Source organism: Crassostrea angulata, chromosome 8 (genome assembly GCF_025612915.1).
Source record: "Crassostrea angulata isolate pt1a10 chromosome 8, ASM2561291v2, whole genome shotgun sequence".
Taxonomy (NCBI): Eukaryota; Metazoa; Mollusca; class Bivalvia; order Ostreida; family Ostreidae; genus Magallana; species Magallana angulata.
In genome coordinates, this window is record NC_069118.1 from 28,343,032 (window position 1) to 28,359,656 (window position 16,625).

The following is a 16,625-nucleotide window of genomic DNA, read 5'->3' on the forward strand; positions in this document are numbered from 1 at the left end:
GAAGAAAACTATAAAAAAAAAAATAATTATAACCTCACATGGGTTATCTTTATAAAGATCTATTGTTTTCCAGATTATTTAAAATTGCGTAAATCCAGTTCGTGACATTTTAGCGCGGTATGGGACACCTTCATGTTGTTAGGTACTATTTATCGAAATAAATAATAAATTCGTGAATAGTTTCTTCCATGAATTGTTCACCTAACATCGTAGCGCAATGGGTTGGATGGTTGCCTACTAATCTATAAGTCATGAGTTTGAATCCTGCTGAGGATTTTGAAATTTTTACCTTTCCACAAATTTTCAAAACTTTTGAATATTGAAAGATTTAAAATTCTCAGCCGGTGAAAGTATTTCTTTTATAATGTACGTTATTCAACCTTAATATCGACGGATGTCCCATACCACATTAAGTCTAATAGTATTTCATGGTCCTAATGTCTGGGTTTAAACGGCAATTTTTAAAGACCCCGGATACACGTTTCATTAATAAAGAAATGAAATTTGAATTTAAAGTCCTTTTCTGGGTTCTATGATCAAAGTGATAAAAAAATGTATAAGAAGCGACTGAAATTTTTCAGGCTTTATCAACTGTCTGTTACATGTTTATAACCCAGGATTCACGGATGTAACCCAGTTAACTCATGACCTCATAAATCTAATAATCCTCATTTTGGATTACATTTAATTATAGTCCGATTGATATATATTGAATTAACAATATAAATTTCGGACAATGCTCTCAATTTATTTTACCATACATGAATGAGGGATACATTTATATGACACATAAAAATGGCTCATTTACATTAGAAATTTAAGTGACTGCAACAAAACTTAAATTGCCACTACGAATTAATTGGGACATTGAATTTTGTTCAATCGCATTAAAAATCTTTAAAGTCTCACTCTTCTGAAATAATTCAAGTTCAGTCAGACCTTTTAAAGTACTGCACACATTTTATTTAATCTGAACATACCCATGTAGATCCTAGTGTCATTATATCGGCCCAGGTTTTTAAAAGTGACGCAATGCCGTGGGGTGTCCCTTGAGTTTCTCTATGATATACCCCGTCAAGTGTGTTTTTAGAACTTTAAAATATGGGTACACTTCTCGAATGGAATTTTATACTTTGGATATTACCGCTAATATTATGTAAGTATATCTGTATAAAAATATATCGTTAGAAACTATATTCATTTATGATGATTTGTGAATTTAATTTTATATTGTGAAGTCGTTACGTTTATAAATATTCACAAGTATTTCAACTGCGTAGTAACACATTGTGATATAGTGTATGGATATCGATCGATTGGCATTTTTCTTTTATAAACCTGAAACCTTCTGTCGTTCTCGACGTTTCACCTTAAGGTATTAGGCCCCCACTATCTTAATTTATCTTTCCTTTCAAAGGTATCGACAAACTTGCTTGAAATTTAATGCTCTTACTTTTTTTTTACGCGAGTGGTAAATGAAATCTTGCATACACGTGTGTGCATGTTGCTTTGTTACAAAATATATTAATGATCACTTGCATCTTAAGAGAAAAAAAATATATATTTATTTTGAGTCATGGCTTTAATTTGAAATCCCCTTCCTTGAGTGCCTTAATAAATTTTTTTCCGTTAAAAGTTTGAAAGATATTTTTTGGTGCCTGTGAATTAAAAAGTTTCTATATATATGTTACCTAGCCCAGTAAATAGGTGCAGAACAGTAGTAACTTAACATTTTGCACGGATCTACCCTCCCTCCACCCTTTGTACACATACTACTTTAAAGGGAACTTAAAATTTATATCGCCTGGTGTCTTACTTTAAATTCAGCACTGTAATGTGTACTGTGTTTGGATTAGGGAACTATTCAAACAGCTCAAAGTCTTATATGGTTATAAACGATCAACGTTTGTTAATAATTATGTATTCATGTATATTTAAGCATTATATTAGACATATAGAAAAATTTGTAACAATTAAAGATGTGTAAGATGTCTTGAGATGTCTAATTTTTTATTTCAAACCCTACCCTGTCCCCACCCCGATACCTCAGACACAATTTTTTCCAGATTATATAACAAGATGAGGAAACAGACACTTTCTGGCAATCTGTCTCTCTTCTCTCTCTCTGTCTCTCTCTCTCTCTCTCAGTTTACGATGGTAATGACAGTTTATTTTAGAGTTTAGGCCATCTTTACGTCTGTCTGTCTGTCTCTGTCTGTCTGTCTGTCTGTCTGTCTGTCTGTCTCTCTCTCTCTCTCTCTCTCTCTCTCTCTCTCTCTCTCTCTCTCTCTCTCTCTCTCTCTCTCTCTCTCTCTCTCTCTCTCTCTCTTCCAATATTTTATCTTTGACACTGAACCGCTTTAATTGTTTTTACAGTTGAGGACTGTTTGGCCAGGAGAAACAATGGCGGCTTTTACTCTTCCAATAGATACACGGACGAGAGGTAGTGGAATTTTCAGAAAATATATTATAATAAATATGAAATTGTCTCATATCCAGGGAATGTATTTTTTCTCCCTTTTTGTACGATTTAGTGAACTAAATTAATATAGATACCGAAAAACACGCGGGCTGAATACGCATGCCATAAAAGCTAGTGTGGTGTTAAATAACTTCTAATATTTGAAATACAATAATTAAAATTATTATCTATGCGGTTGTTTATAATTATGATGCCAGCACATGCATTCACATGTTTATAATTAAAGTTAGTTAATAATCGGGATTGATATCGCCTTAAGTCTCAGATTAAGAAAGCAATTTAAATTTCGTTAATAGTGCATTGTATTTAACGAAACCAAATTATAAGTCCATGTGGATATTTAAAGCAATATATCAAGCTTATGTACTTTTTGAATGATTTTTTTATCCTTCCTTTTCAATCAATTTTAATATTAATTTTGTACATTTTTAAATCAAAGTTTAATAAGTATATTCATTGTTTTAAAAAGAATAAATCTTTTAGTATTCTTGTAGAGGTTAAAAAATATAACTTTTATCGAAAGAACGCGGCTTTGAATTTTTTTACTCAAAAAAGAAAGGGGTTGGGTGGTATTTTGTTTTATTGCTTTTTTTTTAGGGGGGTGATTTGTTTTTTGTTTGTTATTAAAAATTAATTCGAATTCTTGTTGTCTTGAACGTTGACGCAAGTAGTAAAGGTAGTTCGTTCATTATTTCGACATATCTGGTCGGTGTGGTTATACGTATATATTTACATTCTACTGTGTTTTTCCATTAAATTCCGTGATATTTAAATGCCTCTAAATGCAACACCTATTCACTGCGTATGAATTTACGAGTAATTTACATAAGTAGTTCTCAAACAGTGATTTCTATGTTATCAGTTAAAAAATGTATTTCATGAATGTTGTCAAAACACGTTGTTTTATAATTATTCAACAAAAAGTTGACTTTATTGTTAACAGCAACATTTCAAGAGTTATTTATCATGGATTATATTTTCATGCTCGTCGATCTTATCTCAACAGTCTATGTGAAAACCAGTTTAAACTGGTTTTACAAAACAGCTGTTCTTGCTGTTACTTATACACTCCCTCCATGATCAGCACTTTAGATCGATTTATTTAGTAAACAATTGATTTCTTCAGTAAGGGAATGTAAATATAAGCATTAAATGATTTATTTTTGACGTCGTCGTGTCAATAACTTCCGTCAGGTGAGCAGACAAATTATCATAACGCGCTAACGCGCGTTATTCAATTTGTCTGCTCACCTGACGGCAGTTATTGACACGACGACGTCAAAAATAAGTCATTCAATGCTATAATAAACCAGATAGTTTTAAAGACGAAACTAGAATTTCTCAATACATACTCAAGTTCCATTGACAATAACATAGTTACCGGTTATGTATTCTAGGTAACCCATGACATTAAGTGTGATACCTCTGCATTGTTAAATTAAGAGGACCAGATGATCATGGCAATTTGTAGACTGTATTGATCTCCTTTATAAAGAGAGCTCTATATAAAAATATAGAAAAATACCCAAATTAAAAGACTATTTCATAGATTTCTTATCGACTAAATATTACTTTATATCTTTACCAAATTATATCTTTTAATCTTAGGTAGAACTGATTCGTTGACCAGCCCCCTTTATTTAAAGTATGCAACATGACTACATGACTATTGTACGTTTTATTTGATAAACTGTAAACGAAATTATTTACGTGGATAGTTAACTACGTGTTTTCTATGGCCAAACAATACGCATGGGTATTAAATACATGTGTGTGAATGTGTGATTTACCAAACCAAATTTTTTTTTATCACACCAAAGTTTTGATTTTTTTTACCATATGCCGAGGTATCTTACGCGGTTTGAAACTTACCGCGTAATTATATCTATTAGTGTGAATTGCGTAACTAAGAACTTTGAATTGCTTAAATAAGAACTTTTACACTAACAATAATATAGTATATCAGGATCGACACTATATCTACAGAATATACAATCAATAGGTAAAAGAACATTGTGCAACTGCTTGTAAAGCTGATGATAAATCAGTCATAACAGATGCTACAAATTAAAAGAGAGCTGTGTAATGTATATATAGTCTAATATGCATGTATTAAGGCAGTGCGCAGAAAGAATAAATTACAGCTCTACAATTCTTCATTTCCTGGTGAAGCGAGTGTTTAAAAAAATATTCGAAATGAAATAAATCAAGAAATAAAATTTACCAAAATTAGTGGAATATGAATTTGTGAGTACATTTGTATATACGGAGTAGTCACCAAAATTCAGAATTTTTGTTAATATTCAGTGTACATGTATTTTATTCCACGTCTTTACTTATAGCATTCGATGATTTATTTTTGACGTCGTCGTGTCAATAACTGCCGTCAGGTGAGCAGACAAATTGAATAACGCGCGTTAGCGCGTTATGATAATTTGTCTGCTCACCTGACGGCAGTTATTGACACGACGACGTCAAAAATAAATCATTTAATACTTATATTTAAATTCCCTTACTGGAGAAATCAATTGTTTACTTAAATAAATCGATATAAAGTGCAGATCATGGAGGGAGTGAATAAGTAACAGCAAGAACAGCTGCTTTGTAAAACCGGTTTAAACTGGTTTTCATATAGACTGTTGAGATGAGATCGACGAGCATGAAAATATAATCCATGATAAATAACTCTTGCAATGTTGCTTTTAACAATAAAGTCAACTTTTTTGTTGAATAATTATAAAACATGGTGTTTTGACAACATTCATGAAATACATTTTTTAACCGATAACATAAAAATCACTGTTTGAAAACTACCTATGTAAATTACTCGTAAATTCATACGCAGTGAATAGGTGTTGCATTTAGAGGCATTTAAACATCACGGAATTTAATGGAAAAACACAGTAGAATGTAAAAAAAATATATATAGCATATATAAGAAGAGAGTTCTTATATAAATAGCTAAATAGATTGTAAAGGGTCCCCACCCTCACCACCACCATCCCCAAGAATTCCTTATCACAAATTTAATAGCTTCTCCTGGGTAGCTGCAGAAGTTACCGTTCTGCAGCTACTCAAAGGTCACTATATATTTGATCACATTGACATTATGATAAATGATGAATTATTGTCCTTTCAGTTCCGACAGCTGGGTTGCCGGTGCGATTGTGGGTGGGGTGTTCGGCTTCATTGTCTTAATCACAATAATCTACATATGTTGCCAAGCCGGAAATTGCTGCTGTAAAAGTCCCAAGCCTTATCACCGCCACAGAGCCATCAATCCTATTTGTAAGTATATCAGGCAGTCAGCAATCAATGTATGCATGTATTGTGTTTTAATCTCCTCCCCTTTGATAAAAAAAGAGGACCAAATGTTGTCTGTTGGTCGGTTTAATTGTCGCTTTGCATGATAAGTATCTTAAGATCCCATCCATTGATACACTGGTGTACCTAACGAGGAGTAGATGACCTTTGAGATCACAAAGTCAGGTAACAGGGATCATCTAAAGTCTGATATGGCTAGCAGACTAAAAGTGCTGTCCAATTAATATCTATATCTTGAGAACAGTTAAAGCAAAATCAGCTGTATTTTTTAGAATTTTATTTTGCTGCAAAAACCTGCTAGTATGATATAAGTCTAACTTAAACTTTTATGATAAATAAGGTTTGAAAAAATCATTAATTTTTGTCAAAAGAAATGTTTCTCTTCTAAGTAATATGAAGCAAACCAATTATTGTACAGGACGACAATAATTCAATTTTGCTCCAATTAATGCTTCTTAACGGCCTTTTCCACAAAAACATGGCTAACAGAAATTTAAAAACCGTGCTACCCTTAGGTTTGCCCCGGATCTGCCCAAAGTCCGCCCTACAGACCCAGAGCAGACCCGAGCAGACACAGAAAGCGGACCCATTGTTGGCTTGGGTCCGATTTCTGTTAGGTTGTGTCTGGTCTGAATTGTATAAGATTCCTAACGTTTTGAGGGTCAAAGGTGAAGGATTCTTGATAATAAAGATATATATGTTATGATTAGATATATTATAAATATAACATCTGTTATTTATCAGTAACTTATAATTACCCAGAAGTTGAACAGTTGGCCTTGTTGCACGGGCCATCAGAATATTTTCAGATCGAGAGCTACAGATTTGCAGCCAGTTTTATGTTGTTATTTAATGTTTGCTTTTGATTTAGTGGCTGCTAAATTCCAGAAAATGAATATATTCTATTTTCAATCAGCCCATATTTATACCGCCGGGAATGTTCAGTCAAGACCTGTGAGCGAGATATCCAGGACAGGGATACAAATTCAAACAGTGAGTTATCATTCTCTATACATCAGTATTCGGCAATTAATCCTAAAAAGCTGAAAAAATGGTGTATGCAGGACAATATTATTAATGATTTACAAATAAACGTGTACATGTATATACAGTACCAATAAAGTTGCAGAGTTTTGCAAGTATATACTATTATACAGTAATATACTGTGGAATCCTTTAGAATCATTTTAAGAAGACCTTGGACTTTCAGTAGAATGTAAAACTATCTTTTCGTACGTCAAAACAAGTTAAAGTTGACCCTGGTTTCAAGTGAAATATACACAGATTGCGTAGTCTTAGCTCAAAAGCCAGAAAATTCTTGTTGATTTCTAAGAACCATGGCTGAATGGCCTGCAGTAAAATAGACAGGCCTGCGTCACATTGCAGTTCTACCAACTACCGAAAGTCCAACCTCCTGTTAAAATGGGTCTAAAATTCGCGGGTGTCAGTTTTCGCGTATTGGCAATGTTTAGAGATTTGCTTGACGTATGACTGTATGTTTAAATTTTTCATGTCTTTGTTCGGGATAAGACTATGACTCGATTTTATAACGTTTAGTCCAATACAGCTCAATATTGCCAATTCCAATATTGAATGGACAGGTACAATTGCTGAAAATTATATGAACAAAGTAATAAAGAATCATTCTTTGAATATTATGAGGTGATCAAATACATGTACGGTCGGGAGTGATCGAATTTATCGAGCTTTATTGTAATGATCACCCAGAACGTTTTTGATCACTTCAAAATACTAAAAGAATGACTCTTTATTCCTTAAGTAATGAAGTTTATTTCATAATTCGTTGGGAATGATACTGATGATACTCACCAAATCCACGAAAATTTAGCCCCTACGAATATTGATAACTCCACCATTACGTTAACTTTATCATTTCAGGGGGATCTGAGGAGCAATTACTCACCCAGGGGAAACGCCCCGGTGGACACCCCGTGTCCCCCATACGAACCACCCCCTACCATTCCGGGGTATCGACCCCAGATTAATGTGGTGTCGGACATCATGGAGGGTCGCGTCATGTCACCGCCCCCACCCTACATCGAGTCACGTACCAACAATCAAGATGTGTTAACGGAACTTTGAAACCGTGTGCCAAAATCTTTACATTTTATCATGGTGCTGATTTTCATTATTTATTTACATGACAACTGCGTCCCTCCTTCCAAAATTCACAAATTAAGGCTTTAAGCTTGTATTTGAATACAATGTATTACATGTATATTTTTTATTATAAATATACATGTATAATTATGCAGAATTGTTATTTAATTTTTGTATTTTTTTATATTACTCTCTTCCCAAATTCATTTTTAAAACCAATAGAAGCTAAAAGCTTTTAATTGTTACACTTTATTTGTATATTTGTTATTATTTATATACTGCATGAAGTGTTGTTTGAACTTTTGTACTATTTTTATTTTTTATGCTTCTGATACCATCAGACATGGCTTGAAATTATATTTATTATTTACTATCGGGTGAGTGTCTCATGATATGTACATGTCCTGTGCTTCTACGAGTAATAATTATATGACAAGCAGGCACATAGCATCAGGGTGTGGCAGGAGCGGGGGGGGGGGGGGGGCTGGCCCTCAACTTATTCTCACAGCGAACATTTCTTTTTAAATTTACATATAAAAAATTTAATTATCATGGAGTTGCCCTTCCCGTCACTTTTTGGGGGAGTAAGGAAATAAAGAGTGAAATTAAAGTTATAGGTACACTTTAAGATTTTTGGGGGAAGTTTTTTTTTTTCTTTTTGCTCGTCAAGATTGTTTGGATGAGTCTGCCCCCCCCCCCCCCCCCCCACTTTCAAAAACGATGCTACGTGCCTGTGTGGCTCGTCTTATTCTGTGATATTCTCAGACAGGGCATCATTAAGCGGAAATCATTTTTTAAGGAGTAGACTGTAAAGTCAAGTTTCATTTTTTGATCGAATAGCATTGATAGTACTTTTTAGGGAACTTCACTGATTTACCTGATGTGATAGGTATTCAGTTAAGTGTTATCAGTACATGTATAGTACTTTGGTTTCACCGATATATGTGGGGATAAATTTTTGTGAATTTTATTAGCGAAAATCACAGTTTTAGGGATAAAATTTAAAATTCGTGGCACCAAAGTACTATCAATTTAATATGTTAATAGATATTGAAATGAAATCAACTGTATAGTCTATTTTCATGGATCAGCACAACAGCGAAATCAACGAAATATTAGTGTTCAACGAATATATTCAATTTGATGCAACTACATGTATTTCCATTGCATTACTTTACTTTCCTAACTAAGTTAACAGGACAACGGTTTGTCTCTTCATTACATGAACTTGATTTGAAAACAGATGACTTCAACCCTATTATTGATAAATGGTTTCATTTGTTATGCATTGCATGAGGATATGATATACAATGTATATCGCCATGCATAGATGTATCTGTTATATTTTTACATACACTTCACATTATTTGATATTTATTTCATTTTGAAAATGAAGTAATAAAATATGTGAAATTGAAACGATTTCATTTTGTATGTGGGTTTTTTTTTTTTCAAGAATCTTATACCTTATTCTTCGCACGTGTTTGAGTGTGCTGCAAATACGGTATCATTTACAAGAAATAACACGTCAGTTCATTGAGATACAAATAATACAAACAAATGAATAAAAATTAACATGTATAATAATTGTATTTTCTAATATTCGAGAAAACATTGTTGTTTCAACATTAGTTAACAAATTGTTGCAATTTCAATCAATTCAAAATTAAGTGAATAATGACGCAATTATTACGTCACTACAGTCCAATCCAATCGGGTAAAAAGAAGTCTTTGAAGTCCTTACTGAATTGCTTTCTCAGGCCAGATCCTTGTTTTGCGGGCCACTTAAAGTAGGTCACATTGCCCCCAGATAACCACCCACCCCACCAACCAAAAGTCCCCACTGTTGTGATCACGTGATCACAAGCAGCTAACAACGCCATGTCCTTATGTGCACCATGCTTTGGATCACTGTAAAAAACATTAGTAAGGTTTCGTAGATGTTCTTGGACCCAACGTATCTCTAGAGAACAGACGATGTAAATGATATTTGAAATGTTCTGGAACTTTGCAATTGCTCTGTGCAAATACTCCGGTGTAGCTACCTGATAACCATATGACGCAACACTCCTCATCATGTCCCCTCGTCTAACGTGAACTCCAACAAATGTGACGTCATCACGGCGAGTATAATTATGTTCACGTGATATTTTTTCTAGTGTCCGATTGGCCCATTCTCGTATGCTTGTCCTAAAAGTCAATTGCTTCCGCAAGTTTGCCTGCACGTTTTCGAAATATTTCCAAGACTGCAAATACGTAATTAATGTGTATCCTTTGGTGAGGTCTAAGTTCAGCAGACTAGGGTCATAACCACAGCATTGTTTCTCTTTACGGTAAAAAGTGGCATCACATTTTCGAACATCCGACAATATTTGTAAAGTAGTGTCATTGAAAAGATTAAATACACTCAACAATGTATCGTTTTTCGGGATGATGTAGGGTATATTTTTCATTTTGGCAATTCCATATATAGATGCAAAGACGAATAGCCTGTTACCCATATTACCCTTCACGGGGCCACAGAGGAACCCGGAATAAGTGGAAGGCGTCCGAGATGCATTGTTTACACGTGTATTATTGGTAGGCTTATATTTAGGTGATGGTGGATCGAATTTTATGTGTGGCGTTTTCAATACGGGTAGCTGGTCATGGAACTCGGGAGTTTGTACAAGGAGGTATCCAAGAAAAAAGAAAAATCCGGCTATGATTGCAACTGAAATGAAAAGTTATGAATAACAATATAGAAAAAAAGGGTTAAACTTTGTAGAATCTTAAATCAAAACGATCATTTTTACTATACTATTTACTATTTCTAAATTAAGATATTAAAAAAATCGTTTTACCTATCTGAAATCTTCTTCCATTTTTGTCTGTTCGTTCCATTAAATACACAAATGTAGATCTCTCTCAGTTCTTTGAACTCTAAAGTGTGACCCCGAAACTGTTTATTTTTAGACCACCCTTTTCTTCTCTCTTTCAGTGTCAAATTTCAAATCACGTTGATAAAATATACATAGAATTTCACAGGGATATAACCTGGATTTTATCGTTGTTGGGAAGATAAAATTGGTGGTACTAGGGCATTTTCTTCTTTTGAGTGCATAAACATTGAATATTTTGTAAACCTCTATGATTCATAGACTCAATAAAGAGATTGAACGACGATACATGTTATTAGTAAACAGTATACAATTTCTAATGATAAAGTAGTACACATCATTTCTATCATATTTCCCCATTTTCATAAGAGTGAAACAAAATTATTTGGTTTTTTTTTGGAAAAAAAAATACGTTACTACATGTGCTAGAAATACTTAAACATAAAGCTAAAAATAATTGCAGCGTCGAATGCAGATTAAGTAAACGTTACAGTGTAACGTGTATATGTATAAATTTACGTAGTCAGCACCAGTTATACATTCATTCATACTATATGCATGTATATCATTAATGCATCACACGGTCGATCATCCTGCAAGTAATCATGCAGCGTCATTAATTTTCTCTATTTTTGAATTTCATGATTTTATTAAATTGAAATTTCATTTTTTTAAAATATATTTAATATATTAATTCGGATACATTTATCAGTATCCAACCCATTTCGGATAAAAGAAATCCATAAAATCTTCGCTAAAGCCTTTCCTTAGTACCGTTCCGTCTCTTGCAGGCCACTTATAGTAAGTAACGAGACCCCCAGAAAACCACGCTCCCCACCAACCGAACGTACCCACCGTGGTTATCACGTGATCACAGGACGCTATGAGCGCAAGGTCGTTTTCTGGGTAAGCATTGGGGGTGTTGAAATAAACTCGCTCAGCAATTTTGGGCATATTGGCCTTAATCCAAGTCAAATCTGTGGAACAAACCACATAGATAACAGTTAGAAAATTGTTGAAATGGTCCACTGCCTTGTAGAGGTATTCAGGGGTCGCCACCTCGTGACCATATGTGTTCTTCATTGTCATGTCACCTCGTCGTATATGCATGGCAACCAAGACTACGTCACGACGGGATGTGACGTTGAAATTTTTGAGAACTTCTGCTATTACATTTTCTGCAGAGGCAATGCTCTTTGGCTTGAAAACCAATTGTTTCTTAAGTTGTTCTTTTGCATTTTCAAAGTATTTCCATGACTGCAGGTAGGTAATGACTCGATAAGTCTCCCCAGGCCGGGGGTTAAAGTTCAATATCCGGCTGTCAAAGCCACAACACAAACTTTCTCTTCTATAAATTGTGACATTACAAATGGCTTCCACTTCGTCTGTAATGAGTAGATTTGAGTCGTTGTGCGTAAGAAATATTTGGTTGATCACGTCTTCAGTATGGATGACGTATTTCATTCCTTTAAGATACGCGATGCCGTATAAAGATGCAAACTGAAAAAGTCGATTTCCTATCCTACCAATATTGTAGCCGCATAAGTATATTGGTTTTCTTAAAGCTTGAGATTTTGTATTCCTTTCTGCATTTCTGTTATTCTCATTAATTGAGTCGTCGATGGAAACCAATATACGTGACGGGAATTCCTCACTGACGTCATTTGATCGATGATGACGAAACAAAACCGCTAGACCAATCAAAAGAGACAGAAGGACAAATAAACCTGAAACAGAGAGATTGTTCATAAATATATAAAGAATATATCGAAAATATATTGCAGAGAATAAAATGTTTGTAAATACAGAAAGAACAGGTCTTAGTTTGAATCAGAATTTGATGATTTGACCCGCTGTATTTGTATGTTGTATTGTTCATAGATCCCAACAAAGCCAAATTGTCAACGTTGCAATATGTCACAGATGATGAAAGAATCATTTTGGAAAACAATAATGTAAAATCTGAAAACATCTGTGAAGGATTACTTTGGTTTACGTACATGTATTTCAATCAGATTATATCTATCCTTGTTTTCGATCAACATCTTGACAATAAGAAAATCCGACAACGTCATTTATTTTACTTTATCTTTCTGAACACAGTCATACCTCGGAAAAAGATAATCGATAATTTTGTCTGGCACAGAAACTATGTACCAAAGATTGACAAAGGGTACAAACAAATATAACAAAAACATAATTTAAAAACTTAAGTAAACGTATAAAGTTGAAATACCTTGAAGTTTTCGGGTCCGGAAAATGGCAGACATGAGTAAAAAATGGAAGAACTAAAAGGAGCCTCTTGGCTTCAATTCATTGGCGGATCAAGGTATATTCACACATGCACTCTGTTGGCGATCGTGTATTATCTTGACAGGCAAAACGTAATGCGGTTTTTCAGGTAATCAAATAGAACTCAGTATCAGCAAAGGTCAGGGTAAATCAGGTGTTTATGATCCGGGTTCAGTACGTTTGTTCCATCATTGAAAGTAGGGTATGTTAAGTAGCTCGAGTAGAAAAATTCTGGTCCTTCTGTCAGACGGAAATTTAAGTCGTGCGAGAGTCTGACGTTGACATAGTCAGCACAATGAGCGCTCGATATATAATTATACATAAGAAACGAAGCGTACATACATCTTTGTATGTTAATAACAAGAAAAGAATTAAAAGAGAAGAAGAAGGTCGATTGAAATAAAGATTTAATAACAAAGAACATAATTATGCAACGGCTTGAATGAGTATTCTAAGAAAAAAAATAATAAAGCGAATGTTACTTCATATAAAAAAACACCAATATGTTTCATTGACTTATGAAATAAAAGAAGATAATTATAGATCAATTGTTCGAGTTGATACATTGTTCGACAACGAATAACAACATCCGTCATTTTTTTTTTTTTTTTTTTTTTATTTTTTTTTTTTGTAAAATTCATTATAATGATCAAGATCAATCAAGGTTCTTAAAAATACAACTCATTTTGATTTAAAGCAATTGCCACATTGTGAATTTTGTGTGAGTAAAATTAACGGTAACAAAAATTTACCTCATTAGTTACTATTTAAAAAGATCATGTGTTTACCCAGTTAAACGATCGTACAATACACAGAACTGTAACAATACAACTTTAACCTATTGGAAAAAGTTGTATATATCGTAACCTTTCACAATATTTTTCTTCTGAACGATCTAAGCTGTAATGGATTCAGACAAATTGGACCAAACCTCTGTTTTTCATTAAATGAGATTTTGTTAGGTCACCTCCATTCATTGACGCAGCTCATGCGCGGATCCAGAAATTTTTCTCAGTAATGAGGTCTTGACCCCCCCCCCCCCCTTTCAAGATCTGCGCATTCACATACATCTTGGCTATTTATTAGCTTACGACTTATTTTAGATTAGATTTAGTTTTTCTTTATTATAATCAGACGTTAATTCATAAAGTTTGTATCATGATATTCATTATATGTAACAAAATTGTTTTACCTTTTATTCTGCACACAGTTGGGGATAAAACCTCTTATTGCTTGGCCGTGCGTATATACTAACTTTCTGATTTTCTATTCCTTTCTGAGAAAGGTTTAAAGGAGTTACAATAAGAAACGCAGTGTGTTGCGAATAGGAAAAATTGAAATATTTCTTTCAATAAAAAATGAAGAAAATATTTCTTCTTTACACAGGTTGAGACCACTATATTTTGTGACGTCGGCATAAATTTGCATACTAAATTAACCATCTGTTTACTTTTATCGACAAACCAATCAGGTGAATGAGTTGCAAGGCATTGTGGGCTACTACAAGTTTCAGTGTATACAAAGCGTATTGAAACTATATATCAAATTGAATAGTCCTTTGGAAACTCATTTTGAATGATTTTTCAGAATTTATGAAATGAATATGGGCAATTATGTCTGAACCTAAATTTCTATGCTCACATTTAAAAGATATTGCATATTAGGACTTATATTAACCTATATAAATACCCCATTGTCAATGTTCAAAAGAGAGGTACGTCCTATTGAATTAGAAGCAGTGAGTATCGTTTTTTCACGTGATACCCCATATTTGGGACAAGATCAATAGAATGCGCGTTGAAATTTTCTTCAGGGACATTCATCAGAATGCTTAACAGACAAAATACTATATGCTGCATAGTTTGAACTTCTGCGTTTGTATATTTGTGCATTCTACTACCGTGACTATTCACGTATGTTAAAAATGTACAGTTACCTGTATTCATTTCTAGTGCACAATAATAAAGCTACCAATACACAATTGTGCAGGTTTACTTATCAAAATCTGTTTGTACTTGTTTGCAAATGTTTGTCAGTGACGTTTGATACAGATCATTTTTGAAGCAACAATTGATCAAGTAAAACAACAGTATTTTTCAATGTGAGCATGGAACCTGAGCCAAAGGCTCAAATGAGCTTTTCTGATCACAATTTGTCCGTTGTCGTTGTCGTTGTCGTCGTCGTTGTAAACTTTTCATATTTTCATCTTCTTCTTAAGAACCACTGGTCAGATTTCAACCAAATTTGGCACAAAGCACCACTAGGTGAAGGGGATTTAAGTTTGTTCAAATGAAGGGCCACGCCCTCTTTAAAGAGGAGATAATTGAGAATTATTGAAAATTTGTTGGTATTTTTCAAAAATCTTCTTCTCAAAAACTATTTGGCCAGAAAAGCTCAAATTAAAATAGGAGCATCCACAGGTAGTGTAGTTTCAAATTTCTTCAAATCATGGTCCCCAGGGGTAGGGTGGGGCCACAACTGGGGGATCAAGTTTTACATAGGAATATATAGAGAAAATCTTTAAAAATCTTCTTCTCAAAAACTATTGGGCCAGAAAAGCTCAAATTTGAGTGGAAGCATCCTCAGATAGTGTAGATTCAAGTTCGTTCAAATCATGGTCCCTGGGTGTAGGATGGGGCCACAATTGGGGGATCAAGTTTTACATAGGAATATATAGAGAAAATCTTTAAAAATCTTCTTCTCAAAAACTATTTGACCAAGAAAGCTCAAACTGGCGGGTAACCATCCTCAGATAGTGTAGATTCAAGTTTTTTCAAATCATGGTCTTTAATGTTTTATCCTGGATTTCAACCCTCAAAATATATCATATACACAGAATTCTGATAAATATATTTCCCAAAAAAAATCATCAAAGTTATTGACATTTCAAAGGCAAATATAATCGATTACTAACAAACAAAAGGACGATTAAACAAAAAAAAAAACTACTAAAAGAAACCATTGGATTAAAGGTATTGCTTCAAATGATGTTCTTTTAATGTGAAAATATATCTGAAAACATATTCGAACATTTCAATAACCTTTCTCATTTTCATCATAAAGCTTATGTTATCTTTAAATGCTAAGAAACCCTTGCAGACCCCCCCCCCCCCCAAAAAAAAAAAACACAAAAAAAACAAAAAACAAAACAAAATCAAAGTACTGAAGTACTGACGGGAGTTGATTTTATTGATGATAATTATTCATTTTAAAATCAACGACATGTTACTTTGCTTGGCAAGTAGTTTATAATCTGTCTTTGAATTATTCACATTTTTATAATATGAATTCTCGGACTTTTTGAGAAAAACCCCGTATGAATCGTGTTGTGTAATGATTAAGATACAATTGATTCCATCAAACTATGTATAAGTAATCGAAATATTCAGAAAAGTGTATGGATCCAAGCAATAATGAACTCTAGTCTCCAACAAGCAAGAGAATGTGTACACCAGGTCACGTGATAGCTTAATGACGCGACCTCTAATTATAGAATGACTCTCTGCTTGTCGGGACATTTACGGAGA

At 33.8% G+C, this 16,625-nt stretch overlaps 3 protein-coding genes across 3 annotated transcripts; 1 reads left to right on the plus strand and 2 right to left on the minus strand.

Annotated features, from left to right (window-relative positions):
• Positions 1-954: 954 nt before the first annotated feature.
• Positions 955-8,455, plus strand: LOC128160155 (uncharacterized). The gene is made up of 5 exons (XM_052823429.1): positions 955-1,156; positions 2,377-2,443; positions 5,622-5,770; positions 6,723-6,799; positions 7,706-8,455. The coding sequence occupies exons 1-5, from the start codon at positions 1,102-1,104 to the stop codon at positions 7,907-7,909; spliced, it is 552 nt and encodes a 183-aa protein (XP_052679389.1). The 5' UTR covers positions 955-1,101; the 3' UTR covers positions 7,910-8,455.
• A 1,037-nt stretch (positions 8,456-9,492) lies between these two features.
• On the minus strand, positions 9,493-11,162 carry LOC128160153 (galactoside alpha-(1,2)-fucosyltransferase 2-like). The gene is made up of 2 exons (XM_052823427.1): positions 10,771-11,162; positions 9,493-10,640 (listed from the first exon to the last, which is right to left on the minus strand). Exons 1-2 carry the CDS (start codon positions 10,808-10,810, stop codon positions 9,625-9,627), a joined length of 1,056 nt encoding a protein of 351 aa, XP_052679387.1. The 5' UTR covers positions 10,811-11,162; the 3' UTR covers positions 9,493-9,624.
• Positions 11,163-11,367: 205 nt separating this feature from the next.
• LOC128160154 (galactoside alpha-(1,2)-fucosyltransferase 2-like) lies at positions 11,368-13,356 on the minus strand. The gene is made up of 2 exons (XM_052823428.1): positions 13,043-13,356; positions 11,368-12,533 (listed from the first exon to the last, which is right to left on the minus strand). The coding sequence occupies exons 1-2, from the start codon at positions 13,074-13,076 to the stop codon at positions 11,515-11,517; spliced, it is 1,053 nt and encodes a 350-aa protein (XP_052679388.1). The 5' UTR covers positions 13,077-13,356; the 3' UTR covers positions 11,368-11,514.
• Positions 13,357-16,625: the final 3,269 nt, after the last annotated feature.